Here is an 18,408-nt window from a genome sequence, read left to right on the forward strand (position 1 = left end):
GAGCCTGGATACTGTTTCACCGGGTGCTGCGACAACCTCTCCATCTGTTAACAAAGCTCAACATCGCAAGTCGCAACATCACCAGCATTATTAAATGACTCTTAAATGACTCTGAGCCCAGAACCAAACAAAACTTTTTATTTTCATCAGTACAGCAAGGTGCAACAGGGGTAACAGTGAATGGTGAGACTATGTATGTGCCAGATTTAGGATGCAGCAGTGAAGGAGCTGGATTAGACATTATTCTAAATGAAATACCCTTCGGGGTAATCACAATATTAATGTCAATGTTGAGGTGCAAAATGAATCCGCCGAATTATTAGAGTCACCTGAAATAACGGTTTTATCTCATCAGACACCAGGTGTTGCAATTAATCTTCAGGGGGGCTGCCCTCATCATTGGCTTGCGGGAATCCTGGAGAGGTACAACAAGAAATTAGGGCTAGTATGGAAAGTCTTGGTAAAGATGTGATTAACGTTGTTGACTCTGGGGATTCGTGTGGAAAATTCTATTCAATGTCAGAGCCATCAAACTCTTCGGATAATAAGAGTGTTAGAGGTGATTGGGCACATTCTAGAAGTGTGACTAGCTGCGTTCTACAGGATGATGATGAAACAAGTTTGGATATCTCTGCTGATAAAGGAACGGTGCAGAAAGCAAGGGAAGTCTCCAAATCAGCCTCTAAGGAAATACCCGATAAAGCTGGGACATTAGTGTGGGACTATTCATTTTCACTGCAACTTGGGGAGATGAATGGTGGCCCGGGTAGCTGCATTAGAGCAATCGGAGAGACCAACAGTGCTGGTACCTTGGCAGAGAAGGAGATCACCCTGTCCACCATCTATCAAGCCATAATGACACATCAAAAGGAGACTAAAGCAGAGGGACTACGCACACAGGGTGCAGTCTGTATACTTCAAAATACGGTGCGTCGTGTTGTTAAGACTTGCACAGACATGTCTTCAAGGATTGGGAAAGCAAAGGCAAGAATATCTATAATTGAGGATGAGATTGTGCAGCAGAAAGCAGATATAACTTCTCTACACTCTATGAGAGAGGATATCAATTGGAAGCTCATCGACTTAGAGAACCGCTCCAGAAGGAACAATTTACGGGTACTCTGTGTCCCAGAAGGAAAAGAAGGCAAAGACATACAACAGTTTGTCATTGACTTATTTTCAGAAGCCTTCCCCGAACTGAGTCGATGGAAGTGGTAAGTTGAGTTGCAGAGAGCACATAGATTCCCTTTTCATGTGTGGGATGGCACAAGGGGGTTAGATAGTAAGTCCAGGGCCATACTGATCTGTTTAAATAACTTTCTTCTTCGTGAATCTTAGTATGATTTAGCAAGACCAGATCGGAAGAGAGGTGGGAAGGGTTGTGAATTTTTTGTGCGACCAGTTGATCCCTTTATTTCAAGCTAAAGGCGCACACGCCTATCTACTTAACCCATCTAAACTTATAATTATTCATCAGGAAAAAACATTTTTTTGTCTCTGAGATTGCTGCGAAGGAATTTCTAGGTACAATATGAAGGAAAGGTTGCTTAAAAGGTCCTCTTTAGGTCTTTTTACGCCGGGGGTAGGAGGGTAAGCAGAGTGTACACAATCCTTTCTCTCTATCACCAACAAGGACTATGCAGTCCTTATGCCTCTTTTGGGTGGGGGTTTGGGACGGGAGGTAGCTTTTGGGGTGGTAAGGGAGGTGGGGGTGGTGGGGCAAGGAATAGTACAGTATGGGTGTGGTATGTGTCCGGCAGGAAAGATATGGTAAATAAAGCTTTCAATATTATGTTTTTTTTATTATTGGGATATGGTGCAGGGTTTGGTCAAAGCAAGCAAGGAATGTTCAATGTAACTCTTTATAATGATGGGTAAACTTTCCGTGTGCTAATGAATATTTGTGGCATGAATGATAAAAAAAAGGGGCAATGTGGCCAAGATTTTAACTTTAATGCAGGTTGATCTGCTCTTAATACAAGAGACTCATATTGCATGGAACAATCGGAAATGGTTGAAGGATCTGGGTATGGAGCTCTTGGGCTGTGCTCGTTAAAGTTCGACAACGAGAGGGGTAGCTATTTGGAAGAGATCTGGTTGGGGTGATTGTAAGCGTGTTAAAGAAGATCCTTGCAGACGTTGGGTGATCATCGAAGTATGGATTGAGGGTGCTCCAATGACAATTTGCTCAATATATGGTCCTAATCTGGATGATCCAGATATGCAAATTTTTTTGAGTATTGAGTTAGTTTCATGCCCATCTCCGCTGATCCTCTGTGGGAAGGAGGGTGGTTTTGATATAGCAAGTCAGAGGCCTTATGACGGGTGGAAAAATATTGTTTTCAAAGCCACCAGAGGGCTTGTCAAAGAATTTGGGTTGGTGGATGTATGGTGGGCCAAGGATATAGGAGTCTCGGGAGATACCTTTTATTCTGCACCTTATAGAAAGCTTCTGAGTCTTTTTTTTTTTTATAACAGCAGAGAAAGCAAGAAATGCCAGGATTGATATTAAGCCCAAGATAATATCAGATCATAACCCTATTGTGTTAGAATTAGATGTTAGACGTAGATTGTCTTCAAGAGCCTGGACCTTTGAACGCAGACTTCATTTTGATCCGGTATATTGCGAACAGATGTGTAAATGGATCTATGATTTTTTTTAATAATAATCAGGGCTCTGCCTTAGAAAAATTTGAGGAATTTTGTGTTGATGTCAAAATTAAAAAATTGACACGTGATCAAATGGTAGAATTAGATGCAGATATTACTTGGGAGGAAGTGAAGGCAGCAATAACATCACTGGCAGTAGGCAAAGCTGTGAGACCTGATAGCATCCCCCTTGAATTTTATAGGACTTTTCGGCATGTTTTAAAACCAGAATTCATGACTCGATTTTTCGCCCTACAAAGAGGGATTGCACCAGTGTCTTGGTGTAAGCCTACTATTATAGTTATTTGAAAAAGGATAAGCCTGATTTACTACCTACGTCATATAGACCGATTTCATTATCAATTCCGATAGTAAAATTTGCTCCAAGATTATTGCTATGCGTCTGGCTGGTGTTATCTCTGCATTGGTCTCAAATTTTCAACACAGGTTTATCCTCGGCAGGGATACAGCAGACCATGTGAGGCGTGTGCTATCTTTTCTGGACTGGGCTCAAGGAACTGATACCACACTGGGGGTAACCCTGTTGAATGCCGAGAAGGCCTTCAACAGGGTTTCCTGGCCTTATATGTTGGAGGTATTAAGACTGAAGGGATTTGGTCCCAAGATTAGCAGGCAGTTAGGACACTTTATATCTGTGTGGAAGCCACTAAACAAATTTCCGGTCAAGAGTTGGGTCTATTTAATATAGATCGAGGTACACGGCAAGGTTGCCCCTGTTCACCCTTATTATTTGCCTTATATAGTGATTTTTTTTTTTTTAATACGCTGAATCGGTTTATAGATATAAAACCAGTTCAACTTCGGCATATGGAGTATAGGGCATTAGCATATGCCGATGATATTGTTGTAGTCACAAGAGATATTGTCACCACACTCAGCATCTCAGTTTGGGAGCTTTTCTGGTTATAAATTAAACATATCCAAAATGCAAGTGCTCTATACAGGTGGGGATCCTCCTGAAAATACAGCTACTGTTTCAGAAGCTGCATATTTGGGAATTTAAATTTCATTCCCTGTTACTAACATCCCAGAGCTAAATATGAATCCTGTATTGACAAGGGTGAATTCAACATTGGAGCGGCTAGATCATTTGCATTTATCTCTTTACGGTAGATCAAATGTATTAAAAATGATGGTATTACCAAAGTTTTTATATATGTTTAGAACAAATCCCCTTGAATTTCCTGTGTCTTGTTTTAGGAGATTAGAGAGGATTTGCTCTAGAGTCTTATGGGGGTATAGTCGATAGAGAAGGGCCTATAAGAAAATTATGCTACCTAAAGATCGTGATGGCTGGGGTTTGCCACATTTTATGCTATATTATTGGGCAACTATCCTGCAATATATCAGTCCCCTGGTAGTCGGGGACAGGGCTGAAATCCTGCCCTGCCATAGAACATCAATATATGAATTTGGGCTGGGGGATGAGACTAGGGAATGCCTCGTCAAAATAATAGAACCAAGGTATTTTAAGAAAACCAAATTTAAAATACTTAAGGCAGCCTATTCTGTTTGGAAGCAGGTCAAGCGGCAGTTAGGTGTCTCAAAGCTGAATACGTATACACCATTCTCAGCTCCCGGGCAACTTCCAATAATTTTTCATGATTAAGTGACCAATAGATGGGAATTAAAAGGAATTCACTATTTAGGGGATCTATGTGATGATGGTCAATCGGCAACATTTGCAGATTTGCATGCTAAGTATGGATTAGCTAAGCATGAATTTTTTAAATATCTTCAAATTCGTAATTATTTTAATAAGCAAGGGTCTGGATTTGAACCACAACTTGTTAGGATCCCGCTTATTGAAAAAATGAAGAAAAAAACATCTGTTGGGCAATATTAGGCACAATTAATAGAGAGATTTCCTGATGATTTGGATGTATGTCAAGGAAAAAAGGTAAGGAAATTGGGGCTAAAGGATGTCAATATCAGGGAATCCTTAGGGCTCGCCAATCAAGTTTTGACGACTTGGAGGATGCGCACTCAACATTACATGGCCATATATGATATGTATTATACCCCAAGAAAGATTTAAAAATGGGGGACATCTGTTGGGATTAAGTGTAATAGATGTGGCTTATATGCAGCGGATGCAGTTCATATGTTTTTTTATGCCCAAAGTCAGGGGAATTATTTAGAGAAATTGAGCAGTTTTTAGGTATAATAATGAGATCCTCCGTGAGTATAATTGGGGAACTGGTTCTGATAGGCGTCAGCTCGGATAGTACTGCACAGACTAGATCAAGAGCTATGGTATCTTTTTTGTTTATCTGCATGGCGGTGGTGTGGGCCTGCATTACTAAGGATTGGATTAGCCCTGATCTACCGACATTCTCGAGCTGGCGTTCAAGACTATTAGCCATGTACAATTTAGGATTAGCAATCTATAAGACTAAGGGGAGGATGAAGAGTGTAATGGGAGCCAAGATTTGGTCTGCTGTAACTGAATGGATCCAAGTACAAAAGTATATGGAAAGGTATCTATTATAATTAGCCATTATTGTGCTTTGTGATGTAACTAAGCCTGCTTTTACTCATCTGTATGTCAGTGTGCATTCATTTTTCTGTGCTGTGATAGAACCTTGTTACTGCTCAATTTTGTCTTTTTCTTTTTTTCTTTCTTAATCTTGCTGCCTAATGTGTTTACTTTTTTTGTATGTGAAACTGGGCAATTCCTTGCACAAAAGGGGGAAACATTTATAAAAAAATAAATTAAATAATTGGTCTTCTTTTCTTTCATTCTCTATCTTTCTTCTCTCTTCCTTCTTGTTTATTTTCATCTTCCACCGCTTTAGAATTTGTTTTCTGACAAAGCCTATTCTTTCTTCATTCTCGTTTCTTTCTTCTCTCGTTTCATTATTTCTTTTTCCCTTTCGCTTATTTCCTCTTCTAAAATAATGTCTTTCCTCATTAGTTCTTCTTGTTTTACCTTGTATCTTCTTCCAAGCCCATCTTTCTCTCATTTTTCTTCTTCTCGTGTTTCATTCATTTATTCTTTAGTTTGTCTCCTAGCCCGTTCTCTCTTTATCCCTTTTCTTTTACATCTTTTATTTTTCTCTCCCTATGGTCCTTTTCCCACCTTATCTTATGTTATCCTCCCATTTGTCTTTCTAGTCATTATTATTTCTTCCTTTCTTTATTTGTTTTCCTCTGTCTCGGCCGGTGCACTAGACTAGTTGTCAGAACTCAGCCCCCACTCCTCAGCTCTGCAATGGTATTCCTATACTGGGGTTTTTATGAACATTTGTCTCCAAACAATGCGGCCAATCAATCTCTATAATTAGCTAATAAATGATTTAGTGTGGCACAGATTTTCTGCTTATCTAGTTCACAGGCAACCCCTGCAATAGCTGCGGGAGCTTGGAATTTCTATCAGTTTAAAGCACCAAGATAATCATTGTGATGCAGGAAGAAGTGTAACGAAGGTTTAGTAACAATGTATTTTGTATTCATCTCAGATAATAGAGTACCTAGCAATTTCAATTTCAAAACACTTTATTCGGTTTTAAGTTTTAAAACCATAAAAGATCCATAGTTAAAACATGTTAAAACAGTTCAACAAGAGTATACCAAGCATGAAGATCCTCCCAGCAAGAGTACCTAGCATTTTTTGGCTAAATTGATTAATCCGCTTAATTTTATGAAAAGATATAACGGTTAGCAGTTTCTTTTTTCAGTTTTTAGAGGTTTGGGGCTCCAGTAAAATTTCTTAACAAGGTGGAGTATAGATTTCTAAATAGAGGGCTTTCCTAAAGTACCGGTGTAGACGCATTTCACTTGAGAGGCAGTGGTGAAAAATATTGCAGTAACAATATTTTATTTATGTTTTTAAGGGAAGACGCACTTTATATGGAAGCTTACTGGATTGGTCTACATAGGGTGGATGCGGAAGAAGGATTTGGATGGTCAGATGGATCTCCAGTGAGTACATATATTTTTCTTTTCAGACAATAAATTCCTGTAAAACTTGAATTCTTGCATATATTTTAGACTTATATCACTATGCTAAATGTATATCCACCATCTAACAAGATGACATGTAGGCTATGCACAAGAAAATCAAAAGGAATTGAGATCGGTCCCCATTTTCTTACAAGGCTTTTGAAACTGAATGGGATTATCTGTACATATGTATGATAATAATCATTGATTGAGTTTCTTTGGTCATGTGCAATATTATGTCAATGTCAATCAAAGGTATGCAAGGATGATGATGCCACTCACAAAGAGTGTAAGCAAGGACTACTTCAATCATCTGGACTAGAATATATTTCAACATTTGTTTCACTTTCTATCATGGTCTGAAAACTGATATCTTTATTTTTATTTTTTTAATATTTTTTATTGAAGGTTTTTTCTCATATAGCACAACACAGCATATAGTGTAAGAGAAGAGAATACATTAAAAAAATAAAAATGAAAAAGGTACACACATTGTTTATTTATCCATACAGAATAAAGTGTTCCCAAGTAGAGAGAAAAGTGAAGATGATTTAGCATAATCAGTCGTAGATACCATAAAGGAAAACTCTTGCTCGCATATTCTATTAGCACACAGCGGGATCTACCTGTATATCGTTACTAGCACCCCTCCGCTATACCTCCACCCTATCCCCTTTCCACAGCATCAATGGTTTCCAAATCTTCTTACCTAATGCCCTACCCCTTTTACCTTTCCTTTCATATATCCATTTTTCAAGATTGTAAACCGCCAAAAGACTAGCAAGCCAATGCTGCATAGCTGGGGGAGTCTTTTCCAGCCATGTCCTAGCGAGCAACAATCTTAAAACAGCCATAGCTAAGAATAGAAATTATTCGTACATACTATTATATTCTGTTGCTACACCTAACAACATTAACTCTAGAGTAAGGACAATGTTGGCCCCTGTGACCTGTGATAAGAATTGCTCAATACTTTTAACCAGCGTATACAATTGCGGACATGTACAAAAGATATGTATAATGTCAGCTTCTGGTGCAGCACAACGGAAGCAGGTCGTCCCTGAAGTGCCGCCCCACTGGGCTATTCTAGCCGGGGTATAGTAGAGCGAGAAGAGCGTTTTGTAATGCTGAGATTGCAGTGGGGCTGAACACAACACTGTATAACCTAACTCCAGGGAATCTTGGAATCTAGCCATCTCGATCCCGAGCTTATTCGCCCATTTACCACCATGCTTCTCCATATCATCTGGCTTAGTAGTAACTAGATTTGCGTATACACTGCGGATCGTCACCCCCCCTCCCGTTCCTACCAGGTCCAATATGCAATTGTTATTAAATCCTGCCACTCCCCCTTGTATATTACACAAGAAACTGCGTACCTGCAGGTATTTAAAAAAACTGTTCCTACTTATATTAAACTTATCCCGCAGTTCCACAAATTTGACAATCCCCTGGGGGCCCATCAAATCCCCCAGTTTTCTAATCCCTTTCCCTGCCCATTCTGCCATGATTGAATCTGAAAAGATTTCTAAGGGGAGGGATCTGTTTTTATAAAGCCGAGTATATCTATTATATCTTCCTAATCCCGCTCTCTTCAAAAAGGCCTCCCATACTTTGTATGCAGCCTGTACTGTCTTGAATCGTGTCCTTTTAAAGTATGATGAGTCCAAACGATTAAGAAATGCGTTCTCCGCTTCAAACCCGAGAACAGTGGCATAGACCTTGGTGGAATTGGCTGTGATCCTTGGACCCAGCCCTCCCCCTCCTATCAATCCCTGAATATATTGTATTATAGCCGCCCAATAATACAGTCTGAAATCTGAGGCCCCCCATCCTCCTCTATCCCTGGGGAGAGAAATGAATCTATATGCCCACCTTGTCTTTCCATGGGCCCATATAAACCTATTCAGAACCGCCTCAAACTTGCTAAACCAGCTTGATTAAAAAAATAATGGGATTGCCCTAAAAAAGTATAAAAACTTTGGCAAAATAATCATTTTGATCACATTCGCACATCCTACCAGAGTTAAATGTAAGTTGTTCATTCGTACCCGATCTGAGGATACTTTGGCCATTAGAGGTGACATATTGATTTTGACAATGTCATCTAAATCTGAGGTGATCTCCACCCCCAAGTATATGGCAGATTTCACTACCCGGTGATCACTGCACACGGCGTATGAGTTTTTAACAATCTGGGTCTTCTCCCTATTTATTCTGTATCCTGAAGCCTTTCCAAACCGCTGGGCTTCCGCTTCTATATCTCGGATAGCTAGTGTGGGATTAAAGGAAACGATTGCCACGTCATCCGCGTAAGCGAATGTTTTGAATTGCCTGTGGTTTATGGACACTGCCGGTATGTTGATATTGGCATCTAACCTCCTAAGCAGGGGGTCCATTTACAGGGCAAATAGTAGAGGTGAAGAAGGACACCCCTGTCTAGTCCCTCTATGAATCTGCACCGAGGCTGTGTACCCCCTGTTGACCTTTATCCTGACCGTTGGCCCTGCGTAAAGTGCCTGAATCGCTTTAACGTATCCTGCACCTAGCCCATATCTGATAAGTACTGCCCATAGATAGTCCCAGGAAACTCTATCGAACTCCTTCTCGGCATCTAAAAAGAGAGCTGCGATAGGATCCCCTGGGACCCCTGTGGCGCCAAACCGGGTGAATACCTGCCTGATATGCAGCGTGGTTCCCTTCCCAGGTATGAACCTATGCTGGGTGTCACTAACCAAGCCCTCGACTACTTTTGCTAGTCTGTTGGCTAATATCTTTGAGTACACTTTTGAGTCGGCGTTCATCAAGGTGATTGGCCTGTAAGATCCTGGGGCTGTAGCGATCTTCCCTTTTTTTAAAATGACAATGACGTCTGCCCCTCTCCAAGACATTGGGATCGAGTTCCCCTGTTGGGCCTGCTTCAGCACGTGCAACATCTCACCGATAATCACCCCTTGAAATGTCTTATAAAATTCCACTGGCAGCAGATCCGGGCCTGCTGCTTTCCCAGCTGGAAGATCACCTACTGCCCTAAGCACTTCTTCTAGGCCGATCGGGGCTTCTAACAATGCCTTATCTTCATCCAAGAGGTGCGGGACGTTTTCACCTATGCTCTGGTCAAGATATTCTATTATACCTACTCCTCCATAGCCATCTTCTAAATTATATAAGTCTGCATAGAACTGTCTGAAAACTTCTCTGATTCCCTCTGTATCCCTCCTAAGGGTCCCTTGATTATCCATGATCTCCTTAATCTCCCCCGATGCCAATTGCTGTCTGGTTCGGATTGCCAGGATATGCCCGACTCTTTCGCTAAGTTCAAATGCTTGCTCTTTCTTAACTAAATATTTCACTGCTGTCTTGCTGCTGATTTCCTCTACCACCTCTGCTTTCAGTTGAATGATTTTAAGTAGCTGCATCTCCAGTGGCACATTCTGCTGTATTAAAGAGCACAGCTCTTCCTCTGCCTGTCCAATTGTCCTAACTAATTGTTCCACCCTAGCTCTTTCCTGCTTCTGTTTAGACAAAGTGTAACTCAACGTTTCCCCCCGAATTGCTGCCTTGAATGCACCCCAGACAACCCCGCTGACGCACTCTCCCTATTAAACTCCCAGAACTCTTGTATCCATTTATTCATGTGCACAACATATTCTGTATCCTTCAGGAGTGCTCTTTCAAATGTCCAGCCATTATCTCTGCCTGCCACCCCCTCCAAGTTTACCGCCAGGACCAGAGGACTATGGTCTGATATAATCCTTGGATATTTCTGGATTCTAGATCTTGCCAGCAGGGAGTTTGAAATGAAAAGTAATCTAGTCTTGCTAAGATCTTATGTGGTGCGGAGTAAAATGTGGTGCCATCTACCGACGGGTGAAGCCCTGCCCACACATCGCAGAGTGAGTTATTTTGTGTCATGACTGTGACAGCTCGAAGTAATCTTTTTTTCCTGCCAGCATGTCCCTGCCCTAGTTGTAATCAACTGCCAGAGGGCATGCTAATATTCAAATCCCCACAGCATATAATTGGTTCTGGCCAGTGCGCTAGTTCTGTCTCAAGGTATTCAAATATCTCTGGGTCATCCTCGGTGGAGCCATAAACCGAGGCAATTGTGAACTTCACACCCTTATGCATTATTTCAACTATCACCCACCTGCCCCACTGGTCTTCAAGTTTCTTAACCACTACACTATCCCTCCCTTTAGCCAGTATCGCAACACCCCTTGTCTTAGACCCCTGCCTTGTGCATGCCAGGAGATTGAAGCCCAACTGGTCTAAGAGGAACGTCCTCCCTCCCTCCACATGCAATTCCTGCAAGCATATCATATCTAGCTTCATTGTTTTAAGCACTGCGGTCACCCGAATCCTTTTCTGAGGATCATTCAAACCGCAGACATTAATTGAGGCTATTCTACAACTCATCTAGAATACAACAAATTGTTCCTCTGTGTACCTGTCTATCTCTAATGCTAAACCAAGAAAAAATATGCTGTGCTGTTTGTGCTGTGTGCCCCCCCTTGCACCCCCCTATTTCCCTCTTCCCCCCTACTGCCCCCCCCTTCCTTGCCCTCGAGCAGAGCATCCCACCCCCCCTCTCACCCCTCCCTCCCCCTACCATTTCTTGAGGCATCCTGGGACCGGAGGCCCCCAGGTGTGGGCGACCGAGTGATCCGAACATCACCGCTTACTTGATCGCCTGAGTTATCAAGAGACTTTAAACATATAACAGCTCAGATGACTAGCTTTCCCCCTCCTATTTTCTTAGTTCAGAGAGTTCATGCAGGTAAGCCTCTGCTTGGATCTCACTTGTAAAGATCCTTGATATTCCTTTGTGAAGTACTCTTAAACATGCTGGATTTAGCAGATAAACGGTTGCTCCGATCTTTTCAAATGGGGCAAAGAGTTGTTTCAACCTCCATCGGCGTTCAACCGTTGCGTAAGCAAAATCCGGACGGACAAAGAACTTGTTCCCTTGATATTCTTTTTTACTCGTCGGTCTGGCCAGGTCATAGATTGCTTCTCGTAAGAGAAAGTTTCCGAAGCAGACCAGAATAGCTCTTGGATACTGATTTTCTTTTATAGACCGCTTGGGGAGTGTGAGAGGAAAGCGATGTGCGCGTTGAACTTCACGTTCCAATTCCCATTTTTGAAGTTCAGGCATGGTAGACTTTAAAAGGTTGACAATATATGCCTTCGGGTCGCTTCCCTCTGCACCTTCTGCAATTCCCAAGAAGCGGAGGTTGTTTCTTCTCCCCCGGGTTCTCGAGATCCTCCACCTTTGTCATTAAATCTTCAATAATACCAGCTTGAGACTTTTCTCTACTTTGAAGTTTAATGACATCTGCTTCCAGATTTTCTGTGCGGCTCTCCACCGAAGCCATTCTGTCCACTATCTCCGTACAAGTATTATCCACCTTCTGGATAGCACGTTGGAGTTGTTAAATAGCATCGTGATTCCTTTGGCTATCAGTTTTAACATCCAAGTGAAAATCCTTTATGGTCCTCAGGACCTCACTCAATGATGGTTCTACAGAAAATCCTAGTTTGCCAGTATCATGATGTTGTTTTTCCTTGCTCTTTTCAACTGCCCCATTTTTTGGATTTTTAAGTTCTGTGTCTCCTATAGATGTAGGAGTCAAGCTTTTCCTCAAGGGTCTAGATTTTTTCTTTATTTGGTCCTGGTTACTCCCCTGATCCGTTGTTTCGTCATCTAATGGTTTATGGAGTTTTCTATGTTTTGATTTTTTTTCTCCACCTTCTTTTTGGATATCGAATCTCGAACAAGTTCATTATTGTTCTTTGTATCTCTCTGATATGTCTGATCTGATACTTCCAGATTGACAGTAGGTGAATTCTCGTCCTCGCTGATCGCAATTGTGTCTCCAATTTCACTAGAAATCGATAAGCCAGTTTCATAAATTTCAGAGTTAGATTCCTCTGACGATTCTTCACTCCCAGTTTGTAGATTTTATCTCCAGCTGTGATTCGTCCAATAGCGGGCATATAGTCCAGAACCAGTTCCAGATCTTGATTGACCAGATCTGCGGCCATTTCTGCGCTTGCGCTATTTAGAATTATTTCATCGCTGGGAGTCTTATTCTTCATTACATCCTGTAGCTTCCCATTATTGTTATTGTTACTATTGCTATCGTTACCTTTATTGCCTTCATTTAGGGCTTCTTTTGAGACTGGTGTGAATATATTAGAGATCCTTGGTTGTGTTTCATCACACAATCCCGTTAGTTTTGCTGCGGCCTTCAAGCTTTTAATAGTTTGCAATCTCTTAGCCATTCCATCTTTTCATCAGCTTGATCATCGGACTTTTGTTCGGGGTTACATTCATTTAACTGTTCTTGCTTCTTTTGTTTTCCCCTCTCGCTCTCTTTCTCCTTCTCCTTCTCTGCAGTTTTCATGGCATTTTTGCTTTGGCTTTTGATTTTCTCCATGTTGTTTTTATGTTTTACTTTGCCATTAATATTATCCTCCATACCTTCCTTTCCATTTTTGGCCCCTTTAACTTCTTGTGCCTTCAATCCTCTAGTTTCTGGCCTTTTAATGGAGCTATTGTTTTTTAGTTGGTAGCTTATCGTTTGTTTTAAACTACTTTCATGATCCAAAGTTACTGTATTTTTGGCAGCTACTTTGGCCGCTTCATTTACCTCTATCATTTCATTAGCTTCATCCTCTGAAAGCATCTCTGGATTTTCTTGGGCCATTCTTTTGCTCACAAATGTGCTCGAGATTGTTTTTTTTTTTTTTAAATTTTTGAAAACCTTTATTAGTGCATCCAAAGAAATACAAATACGGGCCCACAACCCTGAGGCCGGCCACGAAAACTGATGAGGCACAGGTGCAAGCAATACGGAGACGCAATAGCACGGCAATATCGATAAACAATTAGTCAGCAGTTACACTGGAGATCACTTGCTATCGCGCCGAAGGAGCAATGAAGGTTAATTTTAAAATTTTTAAGTCTGTATTCCGAGTTCTAGCAACCATTAAAGTCCAAACTGTTCCGTTAGAATAGAAAATAAACCATAAACTAAAAAGCAGGGTTCACGTAGGCACGACATATCGATAGCAACCAAGGCACACATCGCCCAGCATCCCAATCCGCAGGTCCCTCCAGGCGGCATGACGGCCCATTAAGTATGCAACAGGAATATCAAAGCCAGGATCATAACAAAGCCTACCGCCACCCGCCCACCAGCATCACCTACGCAAACCCAAGACAGAAAGAAGAGGAAATAAAATAAAGAAGAAAAACAAGGCACCATAGAAACAGAAAAGAAATAAAATCCCCCCCCCACCCCCCACCCTACATGCATGCAAAGGCTACGGCCTACCCCCCCCTAGCAGTGTGTCTGTCGCCCAATAAACCCGAAATATAGATTAAGAAGTAAGAGAAAGAAAAAAAAAAGGTTATCGCATCACATAAGTCATAGGGAGCAAGAAAAGAGCAATCTAAAAAGAGCAATCTAATCTAAAACTCCCATGAAACCCCACCCCAGGGGAGGGCCAAATCCTATATCTCCCGGACAGCCCCGACCCTAAAATACTCTCTCCCCCAGACACGATGGCCAAATCAAGGATCATAAAGTACAATACAAACCGAGAAAGGAACATTATAGCACAACATTCCGCGCCGAGGAGGCACCCCATCCCGAGTCTCCACCCGCCCACTTAAAACAGACCGTGTGAGTGAGGGCCCGTCTAACCCTGGCCAGATCTCAAGCGTCCATCCAAAAATGGCGCCGGAGAAGGATCCGCATCAAAAAGAACAAAGAGGCAAAATGGCCGCTCACGGTGAATAAGGGGCCCCCCAAGACAAACCAAGTACTTCCAAGCACACGCAGATTCAGCAATCCAAAGGGGCGCCAGTCCCAAGGCCATCAAGTATTTCAGTGCACAATAAAATGGGGTCTTAGCGCGTGTGGGATAGGCAGTCATGTGAAGCAGCAGCAACGTCAGCGGATCCATGCCGAAAGGTAGCGAGTCTGTAGCCATGATGGAAAGCTTCGACATAGCAGGAAACAATGTAGCCTCGCCGGGATAAGCAGACGGCAGTCCGCTATAGTCACCCGCGCCAGAGGTTTGCCCCAGTTCACCATCGCGTGGCAACAATGTAGCGCGCTCAGTGCCGAGAGGGGCCAGATCAGCGCGGTGATGAGAACAAGCCGGCGATGCATACCCCGGCCCAAGTGAGACGGTGTCCAGCTGTATGATCAGCGATCGGGAGCATTCTCGCCATTCAGCCCTTAAGTTGGCAATCGCGGCCAGAATGGAAGCATAGGAGTAATCAGGCGGGTGATCCGACGTGTCCACAGTCTTAAGCACAGCACCGCATCCCCGACCACGCTGGAGTCCAATCGGTGCTACACAATCCTGATCCGAGGTAGAGCTCACAATTGCCCCGGTGAGGACGGCCGCCATGTTGTTTCAGCCAGGGATTTTGCAAAAAGCGTAGGCAAATCCGACAGCATTAAGGTGGGATGCAATCTTCCGATTCCAACTGAGCCAGTCGCTCCTAGGCGGCAAGTAACGAGAGTTCCCTTCTTGCAAGATCGGGCAGGAGCGATCAATGAGGCGATTCACAGCAGCCAGTCCCACACACACACGGGAAGGAGCGACGCGGCTCACTTCGGCATCTCAGAAAGACGGAGCTGTAAAGTCTCACCGCAATCGGTCGGTGCGTCCTGTGCACACGAAGGTCAGTACAGGTGCCTCCATAGTAGGGAATCCGACAGTGGACACCCGTCACACCACTGATCAAGCAAGAATCGGAGCTGCAGCCCTCTCCGGCGGTGCGCAGGGACAGGAGTTTCGGTTTCAGGGCTCGGCAATGGTCGGAAGATCAATGTGTCCGTAACATCGGGAAACAGGCAGGTAGAGACACCGGAGAAGCACCCCCGGTATCAGCGCGCTACCTTCTTCCTCCCTCAGTAGAGTTACGCCAGGATAGTGGACAGGATAGTGCTGCAGGAGAGACAGGCTCGGGGAGCCGGGGCGACTACACGTCCGTCTCCGCCGCCATCTTGGCTCCTCCCCCTTGCTCGAGATTGTTTCAGACATTTTCTGTGCTATTTGTGTTTGAATTTGTGTCTGTAGTTCTATTGCCTCCGTACAAGTTCTATCAAGATCATTGGGATTAAAAAAGCCTGTAACGGTATAGTCCCATTCTTGATTTTCCTTAAAGATAAGCTTTATCGTGATCCTGTATGGCTTTGCAACCTGCTCAAACTGCCTTAACCTTTGCGACAGTCTATGCTTATTTTTATATATTTTTATGTGAAGGCTCTCCTTGTATTTGCTCTTGCTCCCAGATTTTCTAGAGTGGATAAATTGAAATGTACTCATGTTGACAATCAGCTTGTTTTAACTTGTTTTTTTCTTTTCGTGTCTTACTCCACAAACCCATGTGTCAGCAGATAATTGTAGATAATTTATAGACGCTCCCTAAGACCTGTGTCCTGGGGCGTGGCAATCTCCCTATACAACACCCGGCAAGCAGTGTTCCGATGACGTCTCACACAGTAATTGACCTGTAGAGGGAGACCAGTCACAGCGCAGATAGAAGCCCAGAAACAGCTCAACCGCGACGTGACTGAATACGGCCCCCTACCCCTCGAATCACAAAAAGGGTAAAGATAAGTACAACAAGTGGCCGCATAATGTTCACCCTCTGGTGTATTCTGTAATTTTGCAGTGCGAGACCCAGTAAATCCAGGAGGGCTGGGAGGGGCCGGGAGAGCGGGAGAAAGAAAAATCGGGAAATCACTCACATGTTCGTAGATTTTGCAACGCCGCCCAGGATATCACGATGTGTATGATATGCAGGTCTGATATGCAGGTCTGAATGCGGTCTGTAGCATCTATAGCGTCTGGCCCTTAGCAGTGTTTCCCAATATTTACCATAGGCCACCAGAGATCCCCTATACTCCCGCAGTGGTCTTAGCTCCAGGATTTCTTCCGGTAAGAATCTTCCTCGTTACTTTTTTTCCCCCCCCCCCACCACTCTCTCTGATATTACATTTCAGCTTGTGGACTCCGGAGTTTCTCCCTCTCAATCCTCAAGCCTTAGTCCTCTAATCCTTTTTCTGCATGAGCTTAATCCTGCTCACAGCCGTGAAGGAACCCGATGAGTTTCCATGACCGTCCATCATAGTCATAAGGAAACGTGAGACATCCCGCATGTCCATGCCTCCATCACAAAAAGTCAAATCGCTAGGGGTTTCACGCGTTAGTTATCATTCAGTTATCATTCAGCTGCCCCATAATCAGTGAACAAGCGCCAGCCATCTATAATCTCTCAGATCCCCGCAGAAGATCGGTGCGAGTGCTCACTCCGACGCCATCTGAAAACTGAAAACTGATATCTTTAACATCATATCCTCACTTGGAATTGAGGAAAGATTAATCTAATAAAGGTTAAGAGCCTCATTTATGAGGTGTTGCCGTAGGGCAGCACGCAGGCCTTCCTGCAGTGCTGCCCTACGGCAAAAGAAAAGGGCAGGAGTGTGCTATATCTATCAGATATGGTGCATTCCTGTCCTTTTCCTCTGTGCCTGTGCGCATCATGGTGCAAGGGTGCCTCAATTGCGGGGATGAATATTAATGTGCAGGAAGGAAAACCTTCCTGCTCAAAAATAATCACAAGAGGCTTTTTCTTCTTTCTATGTTTGCTGCAGAATGCAACACACATAGAAAAAGGAAGCAGTATGGGAAATAAAGATATTTCTCCCCATTCAACCACTTTTGTGTCTCCCCTGGGGATGCGTACGTTTTTGACGCTACCTCAGATTCACGATTTCTAGTAAATCTGGGGCAGTGTCAAAAATCCTGAGATTATGCTAGGAATGCCCCCAGCAACACCCACTGTATGCCCATTTAACTCAGAGTAAAAGGGAACAATATTTACGAATCAGGATTAACCCTTGTATGCTGGTGACGAACCCCAGCCATCACGCTCCGCGGTGCTCGTGTGCTGATGACGGCTGGGGTCCGTCACGGCCCCGCCCTGTTCATTTGTTTACCGCACAGCGGTGGAAACGGGCCAGCAGCGAAGGGGTTAAGCCAGAAAAAGTAGCTTAGTCCTGCGCCATGGACCGTCACAAAAAGTGACGTTCCAGTGGCGCAGGGGGCCTCATATATGAGGCCCATATGGTTTGCGTGGGGCGACTAAAGCATTGAATGATCTTTTGAAATCCTACAAACTGGCGACGGCCCACACACTGCTCTTAAAGAACACCCCGGGAGCCTTGATCGGTCACAAGTACAACAATAAAACGACGATCGATTATATCATCTTAAGCGACAAATTGCAGGACAAAATGACAAACTTCACGGTTCACCATCGCAACGACAGCGACCACGCAGCTCTAACAATCACTATGAACCTATCAGTGAAATTACGCTACAATCCTGCATGCATCGGGGCATCGGACGGCCAAGAATTAATAAAGCTGCCTAGAAGAATCAAATGGGGACAGGTAGCCACCGCAACTTTTAACAACTGGGCAAACACGTGGGCAGGCTGGCCCCCGCGCAAATACAACCAGGAGGCAAAAGCAACATGGGAAAGATCCACCCTGACCCTAGCGGCAGAACTCCGGGGTTGCGGGGACAAACCTAGGGCAATTCACTGGCACCCTCCGACGGCCTTCGGACTCAACGTAGAAATTAAAACAAGTGCTAAGGACTTAAACAAAAAACGAAAAGCCCACAGCAAAAACCGCACAACCGAAAATAAACTTCAACTGCAGGAGGCCGCAAAGAGCCACTCCAAAAAAGTGTGGG

The 18,408-nt window shown here is 43.5% G+C and overlaps 1 protein-coding gene across 1 annotated transcript in view; it reads left to right on the forward strand.

The window, feature by feature from the left end:
- Positions 1-18,408, forward strand: part of LOC147688873 (macrophage mannose receptor 1-like) — a 731,375-nt gene that overhangs the window by 262,710 nt on the left and 450,257 nt on the right. The window contains exon 14 of the mRNA XM_086941773.1: positions 6,507-6,594. Coding sequence (XP_086797899.1) covers positions 6,507-6,594 — 88 coding nt within the window. The remainder of the gene's footprint in view (positions 1-6,506; positions 6,595-18,408) is intronic.

The sequence above is a fragment of the Lissotriton vulgaris genome, chromosome 10 (genome assembly GCF_964263255.1).
Source record: "Lissotriton vulgaris chromosome 10, aLisVul1.2, whole genome shotgun sequence".
Classification (NCBI taxonomy): Eukaryota; Metazoa; Chordata; class Amphibia; order Caudata; family Salamandridae; genus Lissotriton; species Lissotriton vulgaris.